The sequence below is a fragment of the Salvelinus sp. IW2-2015 genome, linkage group LG26 (genome assembly GCF_002910315.2).
Source record: "Salvelinus sp. IW2-2015 linkage group LG26, ASM291031v2, whole genome shotgun sequence".
Lineage (NCBI taxonomy): Eukaryota > Metazoa > Chordata > Actinopteri > Salmoniformes > Salmonidae > Salvelinus > Salvelinus sp. IW2-2015.
In genome coordinates, this window is record NC_036866.1 from 28,574,063 (window position 1) to 28,592,017 (window position 17,955).

At 39.7% G+C, this 17,955-nt stretch overlaps 1 protein-coding gene and 1 long non-coding RNA gene across 3 annotated transcripts in view; one reads left to right on the top strand and one right to left on the bottom strand.

Annotated features, from left to right (window-relative positions):
- The window catches only part of LOC139023062 (uncharacterized), an 870,035-nt gene that overhangs the window by 12,390 nt on the left and 839,690 nt on the right, over positions 1 to 17,955 (bottom strand). The window lies entirely within an intron of this gene.
- LOC111952785 (CD9 antigen) lies at positions 1,197 to 7,677 on the top strand. 2 transcript variants are annotated; one of them, XM_023971692.2, is made up of 8 exons: positions 1,197 to 1,841; positions 4,030 to 4,132; positions 4,668 to 4,765; positions 5,706 to 5,780; positions 5,901 to 6,002; positions 6,122 to 6,208; positions 7,129 to 7,212; positions 7,358 to 7,677. In XM_023971692.2, the coding sequence occupies exons 1-8, from the start codon at positions 1,773 to 1,775 to the stop codon at positions 7,421 to 7,423; spliced, it is 684 nt and encodes a 227-aa protein (XP_023827460.1). In that variant the 5' UTR covers positions 1,197 to 1,772; the 3' UTR covers positions 7,424 to 7,677. The 2 variants fall into 2 exon arrangements, with proteins under 2 accessions (XP_023827460.1, XP_023827461.1); XM_023971693.2 differs by lacking the exon at positions 1,197 to 1,841 and adding an exon at positions 3,235 to 3,477.

Below are 17,955 nucleotides of genomic sequence, written 5' to 3' on the forward strand. Positions count from 1 at the left end.
CATCCCAGAGAAGACAGTAGAAACATCCATATGCTCAACAAGTAAAGCATCGTAATGTGCAATTACCTCTGCAAGCTCTATGTAACTAGTTGCCCTTGTTAGCCAAATGTTCCCTCTCATTGTGCCCTTAAACCAACTCTTGCATGCCCAAAAATGTGGTAGTATTGTTATGCTGCTTGAGAACATCCATTTCCATTTACTTTTTGTTGTGTTGCGCAGTTTGAATAGTCAGACTTTTGTCCATTGCATGATCTATGCAGCTTTTTCCCAGAAGCGTGACTCTGATATGGGCAATGAAAGGGGTTCTTCAACAAATAATCCACTACATCGTCGTTAGTTTTAGCCATTCTGGCAGAGAAAACTGCACTCTGGTAATTAGCTATCTACTTGCTACTGAAGTTAGCAATACAAATTGAAATAAATTACACTAACTCTACACATAAATGTAGTTCTGTAACCAAGAAAACAATATATTATCTAACATTCCATTTCCTGTAGTTTGAAGCAACTAACTGAAATGGAAAAATATCCAAAAAATGACCAACTATCACTATTCACTATCCAAATCTCAATCTATCCAATAATGTTACCAACTCACCAAGCTTCTAAATCACACATGCGTACTACTTGGTTCATACTCTGATCCTTTGATTGGATGGACAACATGTTAGTTCATAATGCAAAAGCTTTGATTGGTTGGAGGATGTCCTCCAGAAGTCGTCATAATTACCATGTAGGTCTATGGAAGGGGGCAAGGAGCATGAATCTCCTAGGTTTTGTATTGAAGCCAATGTAGCCAGAGGAGGACAGAAAATAGCTCTCTTCTGGCTACACCTTGGTGTTAGAGGATGCTGTAGAGAATACTGTAGATCTTCATTGCAAAACAGTGTGTTTTAATCAGGAATTTGGGGACTTGAATATATTTAGTATGGTTTTATCAAAAAAAATTGGGGGGACGTTTCATTATTTGTAATATTTCTGAAATTCACTGAGTATGGTGGTCCTTCCCTTCCTCCTCTGACTGAGGCTACAAGAGACAGCGACAGAAGGGGACGCTGGCCCTTTAACAACAACCAAAGAAGTAGGCTATCACATACATGTTTGTTTGTTTGTGATAATGTGTGATGGAGAATTTTCTTTCGGGACGATGTTAAAGCAGCCAGCCCACCAATATCAGTGCTCGCTGTCCATTCATCCGTTTGTTAATTTAGCCTATGCTGTCTATTTATTTATCAAACTAGATTATCTATTTCATTACTATCACGCGCTCTGTCGTTGTCTAGAGAGATTACGTTATTTCATTGCCTATACATTACGTAATGCAACGGTGGCTGGGGAATCCCATACTGATTGAAATTAAATAGGCTACAGAATGTTCATACATTCAAGCATAGAGTTTTTAACTTCTTCTGTTAATAGCCTAATCTGTTCATAATATAGTTTACGTCTGTCATATTATGTGGCTTTTTAAATACAGTTTGTGGTGTTACGTTAAATGAAGAAACGATAGAGTGAGAGACATTCAGAGAAAGAACAGGACACGACAGACCGACAGCCGTTTGGTCTCGCTCTGGGGGTCGACCGCTACACGTGCACGAGAAACGGCAGAGCAGCAGCAGAGAAAGAGTGACCGGAGAACGGATTACTCTTTGTGTACTCCATAATTATTATTAGTAGGCTAGTAATCCTACAATTGTCGTTTGGTGGGTTCGTCATTAATAACAGTTTAAACTATAGGGAGAGTAGAGGAGAACTGTGACACTGTAGTCGCTATGGCCGCTCTATCAGGAGGAGAAATGTGCGTCAAATACCTGATGTTCGCTTTCAACCTCATCTTCTGGGTGAGTCACTACTTATGCTATTAAAGGGACTGTGTGTGTGTGTGTGTGTGTGTGTGTGTGTGTGTGTTGTTTTGGCTGGCAGACAACAGCAGGTTTTGATTAATATAAATCATAGCCTCTTTGTAAGGGTTTATTCCACACATGTAGGGTAGAGGCAGTGTAGAGCCAGAGGAGGAAGATTCCCCAGTGAATCTGTCTGGTTCCTCTCCAGGTTTCTTTCATCTTCAATGAAAGTTATATGTGCATTGTAAAGGGGTTAGCGATAATTTGACAGTAGCTTACAGGCAGTTCGTGGCAAGTATAATTCTGTATTTCATATTACAGTACACCCACTGTAATTATAAATACGGTTTCAAAGCAAGTACTGAAACTATTATACTGTAAAAGTAAATGCTACCATAATCGGAATGAATTAATATATGAATGGATGAATTAATGAAATTCATTGAGGGGAGGAGTTTGTATTTCACAGTATTTTACTGTAATTACAAGGGATTGGTGCAAGCAGGTTGGCTGCTAGGTAAAGTGTTTCCAAAAAGTGTTAATATGCCAGATACAACAATACCATGCTCCCACTCATGGGAAAACGTTTTTGGGCAGTCCAAAAAATATGATACGGTACTGTATTATGTGGGGTGTAATTACAGTACCATTCGAAATAAGGCAATTCTTTCCTCGCCCACAAAATTTTCCCACAATGCACCATCATTTACATTATGTAAACCATTTCAGAGTATTTTACTGTTGGTAATACAAAAAATGACATAATTTACCGTTTTCAGTTAGTGTGTGTGTTTGTGTGTGTGCATGTGTATATCTGTCTGAGGGGGGTTGTCAGTATCTGCTTGGGGAAAGTGGAACAGTGATTTAGCTGGCCATGACTGGACTAAGAAGTGGCCTCTTGTTGGTGAACGGTGAAATAATCTCACACACAAACACACACTGGCCAAATAATCCCTGGTGGCCGAGTGACCCAGTGTGCACAGCATTTCAATAACTCAGCGTTTAAATGGGTGTGTGTGATATTGTGTGTTTGTGTGTTGTATTTTGTGTTGTGTCTTGGTGGGGTGTGCGACGGCGTGTGACGCGTATAGCCCCAATGCAGATGAAAGAACAGAGCTCCCCTTGTTGCATGATTCAGAACATGTGTCCATTATTGTAGGTAGCTACAGTATCTATGGGTGGGTGTGTGTGTGTTAGATTCTGCAGCTGGTGAGGGTGTATTAGCAGTAGTGTAGTTGTGTAGTTCGAGCAGCATGATTAGATTAAACAAATTAACTCAATCACTTACAGAATAGACCAACTCAATCATTCACAGAGTAAACCAATTCAATCATTCACAGAGTAGAACTCTGTCTGCGCTATCCTCCCTCCCCCAGCCCACCTCCTCTACCTTTCTGATCAGGTGACTCCAGGGCATGACAGTTACTCCCTACTGCTTTCTCTTTGTATCACTCTATGCTCTCTTTATGTCTCCTCTTGCTTTATCCCTGTCACGCTCTGCGATACTGTCTAGGGAAATAGGAGAGAAGTGTTCTGCTCTGTTACACACAGAGATCACGTTAGTAACATGGCAGTGTTCGGAGGGATCAGGTGTGTGAAGTACATCATGTTTATCTTCAACTTCTTCTTCTGGGTAGGTCTACTTTACTTAGCTTGTGTGCGTGTGTGAGTGCGTTAGTGTGTGTGTGTGTGTGTGTTGAATGTTCCCTTCCTCTTTAACTAGGCCATTTTTCCCGAACTGAGAACAAGGCATGAGTAATCTACCCCGACTCACTGAGCTTATCTGGCCTCGTTAGGTTTGGTCTGATCAGACATGTTGTCCCCACTGCAGAACACGCACACACACACACCATGGAGCAGAACACCATTCTACATCAAGGTTCTTTGCTAAAGTGAATAATTAATTAGACTGAGGAGGCGGTTTGAGGAATGTGTGTCTGTGTCTGTGGTGGCGGCTCTGGTGGTAAGTCTGTAGCAGAATTTATACTGTATGAAGGAATCAGGCCAATGACATCCTCTTCTTCTTTCCTCTGTGTGTTAGCTTACCCCCAAGTCACACACACATGTATAACCTGACATAACCCTGTTTCTCAACATGTCCCTACCTGCTCTCTCACCTGGCTTTCCATGCTCTGTGATAGGTGTGTGTGTATGATATCTAATATTTTGTGTCTGTATGTGGTAGCTTGCAGGTACAGGAGTGCTGGCTATAGGGTTGTGGTTGAGGTTCGACCCAAAGACCAGAGGACTGTTTGAAGGAACAGAATCTCCCTATGTCTTCTTCACAGGTAATGCAAACACTCACATGCAAGCATGCTTGCACTCACACATATACTGAACACAAATATAAACGCAACATGCAACATTTTAAAAGATTTTACTGAGTTACAGTTCATATAAGGAAATCAGTCAATTGAAATAAATTAATTAGGCCCGAATCTATGGATTTCACATGACTGGGCAGGGGTGCAGCCATGGGGGACRCAGGCCCAGCCAATCAGAATTTGTTTTTTTACCCACAAAGGGGCTTTATTACAGACATAAATACTCCTCCTCTTGATATGCCACACCTGTCAGGTGGATGGATTATCATGGCAAAGGAAAAATGCTCACTAACAGGGATGTAAACAAATTTGTACAAAAACATAGAGAGAATAAGCTTTTTGTGCATATGGAAAATGTCTGGGATTTGTTTTATTTCAGCTCAGGAAACATGGGACCAACACTTTACATGTTGTGTTTATATATTTTGTTCAGTGTACATAATCAAATATCACTGCAGGGTCTCTGATGATGTTGGAGGTTGCGTGTGTGTGTGTGTAGGTGTGTATATCCTGATAATAGCAGGGTTATTGATGATGGTGGTGGGGTTCCTGGGATGCTGTGGTGCGATTCAGGAGTCTCCCTGTATGCTGGGGCTGGTGAGTTAACCTCTATACCTCCTCTCCTCTTTTTCTTTCCCTTTGGTATTCAGTTGGTCTGTTATGGGGCTGGTAGTCAGATACTATGTAACTCTTTGTTTCAGTATAAAACTGTTTACAGAACAGATTCAAGGCCAGAACTCAGTATCTGTCTCCCTGTTTCCCTATCTCTCTGTCTGTCTGTTTAGCCTGGTCTCATAGACTAGACGTAAAATAGTACATTTAAAAACCGGACACTAAAATTAGCATGATATGTTACGGTTGGTATGGTTACATAAGACAGATGGTTACTTAAGGCAAAAACGAAAGTAGGGTTTTTGGTTGGGGTGGATGGGTGGCAGTATAAAGCAAACGTCTAGCAATCCAAAGGTTGTGAGTTTGAATCTCCTCATGGACAACTTTAGCATTTTAGCTAATGAGCAACTTTTCTACTACTTACACATTTTTAGATACTTTGCAACTACTTAGCATGTTAGCTAACCCTATCCTTAATCATTTTAGCTAACTCTTACCCTAACCTCTAACCCCTAGCCTAGCTAATGATAGCCACTAGCTAACTTTAGCCACCTAGCTAGAATTTGTAACATTTGATAAGTTTAGCAAATTCGTAACATATTGTACATTTTAAAATTTCGTAACATATAATACAAATTGTAATTCGTAACATATCATACGAAATGGGTGATGGACATCCACAAATTATTACATACGAAACGCAACATATCATACTAAATGGAGTGTCTCTGATTTACATACAGGATAATATGAACTGCACTGAGACCAGGTTGGTCCCTCTCTCTCTGTATCTCTCTGTCTCTCTCGATTTCTCTCTCTCGTGTGTGTGTGTCCTAAGTCCCTTCTGACCGGGGAGTGCTTTCTGTCAAAGGGCACTTGTCAAATTAAATACACAGTGGTTCATGTGCATATTGGTCTCTTGCAGTTCTTCTTCTTCCTCCTTATCATATTTGCCATTGAGGTCGCCGCTGGAATCTGGTGTTTTTCCAACCAAAGCAAGGTCCCAAAACATATTACATACCCTTTTCTGTGTTACATTAAAGCCCTTCCCCTGCTATTATCTGTGTTACATTAAATGTCTTTCCTTTCTTTGTGTCACATTGCAACCCTTCCCCTACAGGTGGTTGATGACATCACTCAATTCTACATGGAGACATATCAGAACTACCAGAACACTCGACAGGACACACTGAGAGAGACACTCCGTCTCATACAGACTGGGGTAATCATGTGTTTAATTTGTGTGCAGCCATGTTTGGGGGGTTGGGAGCAGAGACGATACATATTTCCAGATAAAAACAGATGGACACCTAAATTACCATTCAACCTTATTTGTTACAGTTGGACTGCTGTGGTACAGGTTCCGTTGTGGACTCTGCCAAAGACACCTGTCCCCCAAGAGACGGGCTGGATAGCCTCATCACCAAGGTAACCCCCTGCTCTGTGATTGTGTTTGTGTTCAGGTGTTCCTTTTTCTGTATCTCTACAGTCCCTCCTGTATCTTTACAGCCCCTCCTGATTTGGCCTCGTTTTTGAGCTTGGTCATTAATAAATGCAGCGGCTATGACTGAAGCAAAACGAGAGTTGTCTTGAGGGGGTGGTTTAATGCAGGCATCTCTTGTGTATGTGATCACACGTGGCAAGTGTTTGTACATTCACTCTGCCAAAACAGTACACAGTTACAGTCACTCACCCTTCTAGATAACTTGAAGCATTCTAAACAGTTCTTGCATCTTGAAGTCGCCTAGTCTAGCTAGTGCTAGCCAAGTTCTTTCGCCAATTAGTTTCAGCCGGTTGGTGTGTGACCGTGATAAAGTTGGTTTGACATTGGGTAGCCTATCTCTGAGGCTAGTTAGGGACCGTCAATAAATTACACAATTTAAATTGGATAGTATTTTAGTTGTCTCAATAAATGCTTTCAATATTTGTAAATGTATGTTTTACATTTATAGTTGGTTTGAGGTTTTTAAAATATAGACATTTGGAGCTATTGACATTGTCCTATGTACATTGTGTATTTGACCGATGGTCCCAAACTAGCCCCATAGGGATAATGTCAAATCAAATTGACCATGGGCATTGGGCCAGCTGTTGGCAGGATTAAAATAAACTCAACCCAAGGAAATCTGTTACAGTACCCTTCATTCTGTGACAGAATTTTTTTTCCTATCATCTTTCACATTTCAGTTTTGGACAAGAATGACCCAAAATATTACTTTTAAATTTTGTAGTAAATTTTGTCACTCACATCGATGCCACATTTTTTTGACTCACATCGATGCCACATTTTCAAAATGAGAAGTTGCTTTTTAGGGGCAGTCGCTCTTTAATATGTGTGTGTGTTGCAGAGCTGTCCTGATGCTATAGATGAATTGTTTGACTCCAAGCTGCACATCATAGGAGGAGTGGGCATCGCTACTGGAGTTATCATGGTGAGACACACACACACAGTGCAATGGAAGACCATGTTATCCCACTACGCTCCATTACAGATAGATAGGCAGACAGGTTGACAGAGAGACTTCCCTACAGTAAAGAACTCTTCATTTACTCTGCATTTCCCATTCTATTCCACAGATGTTTGGGATGATCTTCAGCATGCTGCTCTGCTGTGCCATCAGGAAGTCACGGGAGATTGTCTGAGGATGTCATCGTTACCATGATGGCGGCCGTTAATGTTGCATGATGTCATTCCTAGTCACATGAATTTTGTCAACCAATAGAGAGGCTGTGTGTTGAGAACGGTCGGCCTGAGTGCTAGCAGCTGTTCAGGTCCACTGGACAACCAACTGCCATTTAGTTAGATCCGCCAACCTCTGTAACAAGGATCTGCTACAACTGGTTCACCTGGCATTAAGTGCGCAAGCATTCCAAAATAAATATAAACATGCATGTTATTCAGTAATTTCATCCAAACTGCTTGCACGTATCAACTGGCGTCTGTGTAGCCAGGCACTAAAATAGAACTTGGTTCTATTTTAGATGCTTGARGTACTGCAAGATCCGCCTCTCCCATCTATTCATTAGTTTTTACGAGCATACTAACCCACGTGGGGATTGAAAGATGAGGTCCACACTCCAGTCCAGTTGGTGGCAGTAATGCACATTGAAGTTAGTTGCCAACCGCCATATAAAATCCACAGAAGAAGGACTATGAATGAGGAGAGATTAATCAAAGAAAACGAACTAAAAACAAACTAGGTTTTCCTTTATATGAGTGGATTAATTGTGGAAGTAGAGAACACACGACTTTGTATGATTCAAAATGGGTAAAAATTCTACAAAGATCCAGCTAATAAAAATAACATATGCATTTCAGGTAAAATAACAACCTAGTGTTTATCTCCCAGGACAAATTAGCTAGAAACAGCAATCTAGCTAAATGTCTATGAATGTTTCATGTGTGTTTCGACATGTCCCATAATTACTATAGTTGGTCGACAGTTGGTTTTGGTATTTTAACGCGTCTGGTAGGGATAGACAAAATCAATGTTGAGCCGGTTTGGTCAGCATGTAATCACAGCGCTGCACAAATCACCTTGGCTGCTTTTGCACAATTCTGATCATTTTATCACTCATTTGTTTTTTGACCAATCAGATCAGCTCTGAAAAAGATCTAATGTTATGAAGTGATCTAGATTAGATAATCTGCGCAGTGCTTTTCTCAGGCTGATCCTCTCGAACACAGTGCATCTGCCCAGTACACAGGTTGACCCTCCTAAACCATCATGATGATAACATCAACAACATGCATGCCAGTCTTTCCTGGTTGACTACAACTCATCCTCTCCGTCTCTCTCTACCCAATGTGAAAATGCCTTGAAGTCTGACTGTTTTTGTAAAGCAGTTTTCTATTTGTGACTGAATATCTAGGTGAGTTGTAGTCAGTTTTACAGCATATCTAGGTCTCTTCTAGATAAGAAACTTTTATAACACCCTTGCCATCTTACACTGGACAGGTTGGTTGTTGCACAAAACAAATTAGCCAAATAAACTGTAACATCTGATCTTCATTCTGGTTTCACATTGATGTGTGTGTGTGTATGTGTGTGTAATGAGTAAGAGAGGAAAACATGTCTGTCAGCCTTCACAGCTTCCTGCCACTGTGGAAAAGAACTCTCCAAACTCTCCTTCAGTTTTCTTTACTCTCTCTCTCTCTCTCTCTCTCTCTCTCTCTCTCTCTCTCTCTCTCTCTCTCTCTCTCTCTCTCTCTCTCTCTCTCTCTCAGAGCTCAGAGCTCAGACACCGGTAGGATTGTCAAATGTTTGCCTGCCGACATTGTCGCAGAATAGTGTCGGCAGTCAATCTCTTGTGTTCACACAGCAAAGACCTTGAAGTCGTCAACCACTCTTCCTTGTTATAATTCTCCAAACCAGAAGGTGGCAGTAGCGTTATTTGTTAATGCATATCCATGTGGTTTGTTTTATGGTCCAGTCAATACTAGCGACAAGGAGGTGGACCGGAAGCAGGTGGCAGGTGCAGAGGTGAGCAAATGTGAGGGTTTAATCTATAAAAGGCAAATGTAAGCTTTATTTTATTTTTGGGAATATTAACCGAATGCCTGTAAGGTCCGGACCAGTAGACCTGTTATTATTAGTGTCATTCTATGAAAATGGTGGCTTTTTGAACAGCCAACTTTTACACATTTTTATTCCTTTTTTTAATCAAAACTTATAATCAGATAATAGTTAACCCCTTAACATTATAAATCAACATAAATGACATCTTAACATATTTTTATGACGTTACATAAAAAAATGCTTGTGCTGCCGTCTTGTCACTGGTGTTACCTCTTTTAGATGACAATTTAGGCTTTCTATAATGTAATTTCAGACTTTAATTTGCGTATATAATCAAAGACAAAAGGTTCATGATAATTCTAAGAAATTGTTTGGATTAGTAATAATTTACTTTAAACATGCATGTGTAAAGTTCTATTGTCTGACATTTTTCCATTTATACTATTGTTTTTTTGTTGTTGAATGATCATATCCTTAAAATGTTTACTAATGAATGTAGTAACAGTTAGGTAGATAAAAAAGCCATATTCAATTAAATTGGTTAACTCTGATGCCAGAACACCAATATGCCATACAGTAACACCAGTGACACAATGTAACACCAGTGGCACAATGTGAAACCAATGACAAAATTAAGATTATTTAAAAAAAAGTTATCAATTTATTAGTCATATTTTTTATGAAAAATAATTTCAGAGTTCATAAAATGGGTTGATTTAATATGAACAATAAAATAAGGGTTATTGGTCAAAAATTAAGACCAAAAGATGAAGCCTATTGACTAAACTATGTGTCTTTCATAACACAACATTGTGATACAAACATATAAAACATGTCCACTAGAACATAAGAAGCACTAATATTGAACATAAACTGAAAATGTTTTCCTATCCACACTGATACCAACATTTTGTATGCAGTAAAACATGTTCATGGAATTTTTCCTGTATTGTTCTTCACTTTTACTTCAGATATGTTTGTCTTTGCCATGTTATTGTGTCGCGTCCATCTCTTATCATCTCTGAGCCAATCTCTATTGCTTTCTAGCTACTGACGGCTTCTTCACTAGTAGCCAGTTCACATCTGCCACTTTCACATAGTCGGGTGCTCCTCCAAGTACTTCCAGATACTGTGGCAAATTTGAACTGATCTTTTGCTCACTGGCAGCGGCTCTGGCATCATACAAACAATCTGGTCATCCCCATACCAGTTGATATAATTTATTGGGCTTGGCCAGTAGAACTTGTTAACACCATTCCTGTGCATGCACTTTACTTTGACATGATGTTCTTCAACCTCCAGTATAATGCCTGGGTTGTTCGTTGTAGTTCACGATACACCACTGTCCACTGTGGTGAGACTCAACGACATCTGGACAAGGTGAAGCTGAAGTATCCAGGTCGATGACATCTGGTTGATGTGGAGGTGAGAGATCATGGCCATTAGCCGGCATTGTCGAGATGGTGACTTCTTGGAGTCCATAACATGGCCATTCTTACACGCCTTCCAGGGTTTGTTAGATCGGTTTCAAGTCTGGGCTCTGGCTGGGCCACTCAAGAACAGTCAGAGACTTGTCCCGAAGCCACTTCTGTGTTTTCTTGGCTGTGTGCTTAGAGTCGTTATCCTGTATAGAGTAAAATATACATAATTTTCTTTAGGAATGTAATGAAGTAAAAGTAAAAGTTGTGGAAAAAATATAAATAATCAAATAAAGTACAGATACCCCCAAAAACTACTTTTACTTAAGTACTTTCTATCAATGCATAATATTGGGGCTCGGTTGGACCTGTAAATTGTGTTGTTGGGGGATTTGAAGGACCACAGTCAGTCAACAGGAAAATATCATTGTGCTTTTCGGGGGGCAATTTCGGCAGAGATATTGCAGATGAGAAGGTTCAAGTTCCTAGTGAGACACCATGGTAGAATGGAGGGATGTATTGCAAGAGGAAATGGTAGAATGACGATTTCGGGGCGAGTGGGGGCGAGTGCACCCACTGATCATAGCACCCACTGATGGGAGAGGCCATTTGTATTTAGCGGCCATTTGTATTGTTTTTGTATTGTATTGTTGTTATTTATAAAAAATATTTTTTTCATTACAAATTGACCAAGTGTTAACTTTGTATGTTTAATTGCTCTCTGTCCACTGTTTATCACACAGACAACTGAACAACATAAATGTACTGAATCAAACTGTCCATCAAAAATAAATAAATAATAACAAATAAAAACTATTATATATATACAAAAGTATGTGGACATCCCTTCAAATTAGTGTATTTGGCTATTTCAGCCACACCCGTTGCTGACAGGTGTATAAGATCGAGTACACAGCCATGCAATCTCCATAGACAAACATTGGCAGTATAATGGCCTTAATGAAGAGCTCAGTTCCATGGCAGAGCAGCAGTACACAAGATCATAATGCGCAATGCCAAATGTTGGCTGGAGTGGTCGTAAGCTCGCCGCCATTGGACTCTGGTGCAGTGAAATGCGGTCTCTAGAGTGATGAATCACTTTTCACCATCTGGCAGTCCAACGAACAAATCTGGGTTTGGCGGATGACAGGCGAACGCTACCTGTCCGAATAGATAGTGCCAACTGTAAAGTTTGGTGGAGGAGGAATAATGGTCTGGGGCTGTTTGTCATGGTTTGGGCTAGGCCCCCTTAGTTCCAGTGAAGGGAAATCTTAACGCTACAGCATACAAGGACATTCTAGACAATTCTGTGCTTCCAACTTTGTGAAAACAGTTTTGGGTAGGCCCTTTCATGTTTCAGCATGACAATGCCCCCGTGCACAAAGCAAGGTCCATAAATAAATGGTTTGTCGAGATCTGTGTGGAAGAACTTGACTGGCCTGCACAGAGCCCTGACCTGAACCCCATCGAACACCTTTGGGATGGATTGGAACAGGGCCAATCGCCCAACCTCACTAATGCTAACATCTAGTGGAAAGCGTTCCCAGAAGAGTTGAGGCTGTTATAGCAGCAAAGGTGGGACCAACTGCATATTAATGCCCATGATTTTGGAATGAGATGTTCAAAGAGCATGTGTCCACATACTTTTGGTCGTGTAGTATGTCCCTTGCCCTTACCCTAATCCTAGAGTGGTTATACATTGTATTTAAAGTAGTTACTCTAAAAATGGTCCTAATAACACCTAAACATGTGTGATTTCAGCTCAGGGGTGCAACTTTGGTTTTAGAAGTGTTGGGGGTCCTCCATCAATTTTTGGTGGCATCTAAAGCTAATTTCCTGCATTTCTACTAGGGCTGTTCTTGACTAAAAAATTATCTTGGTCGACCAAGAGTAGTCTTTTCTTTCGACCAACCAATTGGTCAAAATTTTTACACGTGTATTTTTTCATATACAGGTGTATACCCCATGTGTTTTATTAAAATCAACTAGGCTGTTTGATTAAATAATTAACACACACAAATGTCTCAAGAGGGAGCCAGAGATCAAGATATCTTAACTAGAAGAAACAACCTGTTCCCGACCCTCCTCCTGGCCTTAACAGATTCTGCCTTTAAGCTCCTGAAGTTGCCAGTAATTGGCTACACCAGCAGTCGACAACCTTTTCCATTTGAAGCCAATTTATCTTACCATTTCTACCAATCTGCGTGCCAGTTATAATTTATATATGCACATTTTCGTGGAAAAGTTTCATTTAATTTACAATAGTCTTGTATTTCAAAAGCATTGTCTGTGGTTAATCAACAATCTGTCTAAATCTAAATGAAAATTATACAAATCTAAAAGTAACATTGCCATTGCCAACTATGTAAGAATAACCTACATAAAGCCAACACATAAAAACATTGCAGCCWGGTAGGAAATATCCTGATAAAATTAAATATCCATTGACTACGCATGGTCTGTCTGCAAATAACTTGAAACATTGTATCAACTATCAACTGGCTTGCKCAAAACTCATGCTAGCAAACTTGAAACATTGTATAAAATATTCTGTGCTCCCAAGAGTTGCCCGGGCCAGTGAGCTTGGGACAGACAGCTGTAGACTATTTGTCCAAGGGATAAAAAGTCATCAGGTATTTTATGACGTTTCCACTGGATCAGGGAATTACATTTTTCCATTTCATGCTGTTTGAGGTGAAGAAAAATTACTTTGAGAAGCTCCACAGCTCACTGGTGGTGGTGAGTTAAGACAATCAGAAATACTATCAGACATCCCCAAATAGGAACATTTATAGGCCTACATTTGCACGCAGGCCAGGTAGACTAGTCCTACTTCTATATGCGTAATCATGTGCGCGTCCTTACTCAACGTTGACAGGAGCATTTCAAACAAAAGACTATCAAAACTCATAAAGGTCATGAAATAAACAAAAACTTGTTTCTCACAAGTGTAGTATAGGTTGTGAGTTCTGCAAAACACACGTCCAATCTGACAACAAGAACGGTAAATAACTGTAATAATGAATGCATTAACAGAAATTACCATAATCAAACAAACATTGCAGATTAGAAATTGATAGACACAGCAAAGAGTGCACACAATAAAGTTATAAAACAAGGAAATGGCGGGAGAGAACGCATTCTGGAGAGAGACGTGCCTTGTGTATCTGAGCCACAATCCCAATATTCTTGGATCGTGAAATCCCTGCGGCCTCCTCAACGGATTAGTCCACTGAGACAGGCGGAAATCAGACAGGAGTCTCGTGTGCCATGAAAAAATATATATATTTGTGACTGCTGGACAAAAAACCCTGAATGTTTTCAATACAGACCCCTTTTGTCATACAGTATTCCATATAAGGCACACAGACCTTATAAAAGTTGCACAGTACAAACTTAACCTTGTAATAAATAAAATCTAGTGATACATAAATTCACATTTCGGCCATCAACTGTGACATTGTAGGAGGATAACCACCCTTCCAACTAATGGCAATGCCTTTCTTGCCGCTGTAATTGCTAGGTTACACAGTTTCTTCTGATAATATTCTCCAGTATCAACATTTCCAAGCTAACAAAAACAGGTAGAAGGGAGAATCTGTAGACATTCCGAGATAAAAGAACARACTCGATGCTGGCAGCATCATGCTGTGGGGATGTTTTTCACCGGCAGGGACTGGGAGACTCGTCAGGATCAAGGGAAAGATGAAAGGAGCAAAGTACACAGAGGTCCTTCCGGACTTGAACCCAATCAAAAATCTCTGTAAAGACCTGGAAATAGCTATGCAGCAACGCTCCCCATCCAACCTGACAGAGCTTGAGAGGATCTGCGGGAGTGGGAAAAGCTTCTCAAATACAGTTGTGCCAAGCTTGTAGCATCATACCCAAGAAGAACCAAGGCTGTAATCGCTGACAAAGGTGCTTCAACAAAGTACTGAGTAAAGAGTCTGAATACTTATGTAAATGCAATATTTCAGTTTTTTATTTTTAATATATTTGCAATAATTTGTAAAAAACTGTTTTTGCCTTGTCATTATGGGGTATTGTGTGTATATTGATGAAGAAAAAAAACTATTTAATCAATTTTAGAATAAGGCTGTAACCTAACAACATGTGGAAAATTCCAAGGGGTCAGTATCCATTCCTCATCATCAATAGTGTCTCCCAGGTCTTCCTCAAATTTTTCTTGACATGTTTTGTGTCATCAGGAAAAGCCTCTCAAGCTTGGATACAGTTTGGAAATCAATTTGAGGTTTGTCAGACTGCCTTAAAATAGTTTCAATCTTTGAAGCTTCTGGCTTGTCAAGTGTTTGCTGCACAGAGAGAATAAAGTATCTACAAAAGTTCACCTCAGCACCGTCACAGACTGGACTTCCCTGGTTACCTTACCCTGCTGAAACCCCTGTCACCATCTGATCCTGCTCAGGTGAAGCATGACAAAGAATCACCTTGGTCCCCATACATTATATTATCCAATAATAGAATCAATGGTTCAGTAATTGAAATGACCATTATTCCCAGATTCCAGACTGTAGACTACCCATCAACTCAAGATGGAACTTTGTGTCCATTCACTGATTGTTATAATATACTGCAAAATTCACCTGAGCTCTGTAAACTGGTCTTCCCTGGCTGTCTGACCCTGCTGGGACAACTGTCACCATCTAATCCTGCTAAGACATGATGAGCATAGTGTTGTGTACTGACTGTGAACCATGACAGTGAAGCCTGTAGAGCTCTTTATACCATGTCAGTGTGAAAAGTAGGGAATTAGCTAGGGAAACTGACAGATCAATAATGTTAAATTGCTATACTGACTAATAAAAACTCACATTGCGCTATAAAAAAAACCATCTGAATATCAGTCTTCAAATCGTTTGACTGCTGGTTTCATCGTTTGATTCAGGTCTAGTGTGATGGAGGCAAAACTAATAGCTAAAGTCAGTGAGCTAGCTAGCTAACGTTAGCCATCTTTTGGCTAGCTCTAATTGTACAACAGCTGACGAAAACTATCCAAGTGAATTTACTTCCATTGAAATGGGACAAAAAAGCTACAAAACATTTCATACACACAACAGCTGTTAGAAACAGCTACGTGACAGATAGCTAGAGACTAGAGCTGAACTGGCTGTGGTAGCTACTAGCTCACTAGTTCATTCTCTTCAGACAGAACTTCAGTCAAGAGGGGATGAAACATTACTGTAGCTAACGTTACATGTCAGTTACACAACTAGCTCAGCGCTGGAATTAAATACRTTTTTCTGTTAAGTCAAAAAGAAGTTACATTGCCAGCTACACAAGTCAAATAAAGATTAGCCAGTTTCTGCGCAACACACACAGAGACAGCAGCTGCAGACAGCAACACTGTGCCTTTTCAGAAGCTTTGCATTCACGCAGACTGTCTGCACACTCTGTGGTGTCCCAACGGTCCTAAATTCAGCTGGCTGAAACTGCCAAACAGCCTACCTGACCGCTCTGAGGCATRCACATGGTCCTTAAGGACACCGTCCCCAGTAAAAGTTGCGCCCCTGGATTTCAGGCTGTTTTGAAAACCCTTTTCACAACAGATACATACTGACCTCTCATGGACACTGCCTCATGCTGCATGTGGTCTCAATAAAATGTTTCCACTCATCTTTATGTATGTCTCTATTGGGATAGAATTGACCTATGCAATTGTCTTGTATTTAGGAACAGAATAGTAATGCAATTTTAATTGAAAGATGCAGTAAATAATTTTTATTGTGCTAATGTCAAGTCAACAATAGTGAAATAATATCTTCTTTAGCTTTCCGATTGTGCACATACTGTATGTTGCAATATCACAATCACAGCAACACTTAAAGACATAATCAAAACGTGTCCAGATGGCTGAGAAGGATAAGGTTCATGTAGGCAAGGCGTGGAAAGGAGTACAGTATAGGTCTTATATAACAGAGATTACTATGATTTGTGAATGTCTGTTCTAATGTTATTATGACAGCTAATAAGGCTTAGAGGTCCTGGGCCGGCACACAGCAGTGTGTGTGTGTGTGTGTGTGTGAAATGGAGCTCGCCTCTCTCTGAGATGTCACCACAAAGGTAAGACACGATACAGAGAAGGGTATTGTTTTAAATTAATGTACATAAAATGAATCAGAAAGAGATTATTATTATCAGTCAATTAATTATTATTATCAGTCAATTAATTAATGGCACTTTAATGCAAGTAAAGTTGTATGGTGTTGTGCCGCACAAAAATATATTGTTATTATCATCCAATTAGATTTATTAAATAATTGCACCTTACTTTAACCCTATTCTCAACCAGCTGGTAGAGCATGTTTGACAATTACTTATTTTTTGGGGACAAAAATATCTTCACTTGAACTTGATTGGTCAACTACCCCAGTCCTCCTGCATCAATTTCCATAATTTGTATCCTTTTTGGTTGCTGCAGTTCAGTGTTTTGGCACTCTAACTTTGCCCACTAAGATGGCTGTAAGAAAACTCTAAATCAGTCACCAAAGGTATGGGATAAACGGCAGGATTTAATTTGTTGAGAGATTTATATTGCAATATTCCTGTTAGTAGAGACCTTGAAGAGTATGAATATGAAAATAAATAGTTCAAATGTAAAAAGGCTAAAACGCAATACTTTAAAAATAAATGTGCTCAACCAGGCGACTGATATGTCAGTAGAAACGTATGGTGGATTAAGAATAGGGTGCATTTATTTTGGTGAAAAATATGATTGATTTGGCAACATAAATAGGTTAAACCACATTGTATGACCCATTGGGTCAATTAATCAATATTCAGACTTAAAGCGGCACTCCACTCAAACTATCTTTTTGATTAAAAAAAACAGTCCACCTGTTGATGCAGTCGCAAAATATTTTGAATGTCAGCAGTCAAGTTTTCAAGATATTGGATTTTCAAGAATCATAGTGTAAAAATAAATAAAAAATATCGGAAGTTCTTATTTGAGTTTTTAGTAATAGGAATTTAAGGTTAAATATGTTTTAAACAAGATACAGTTAAAGGGTTTTAAGCAATCAACTGTCTTGGTACGATGCCGGTCAATCTAGTCACTAGAATGTTTATAATACTGTGATAGAGAGACATATCTGCAACATTTATTGACTATATTTTCTTTACTTTTCCAATTGTACCAGCTACTGGACTCTTCATTTACCACACAGTCCCGTAGGTGAAGTTCACCAGTTCTGTAACCCTACAGAACTCTGTCAGTAAC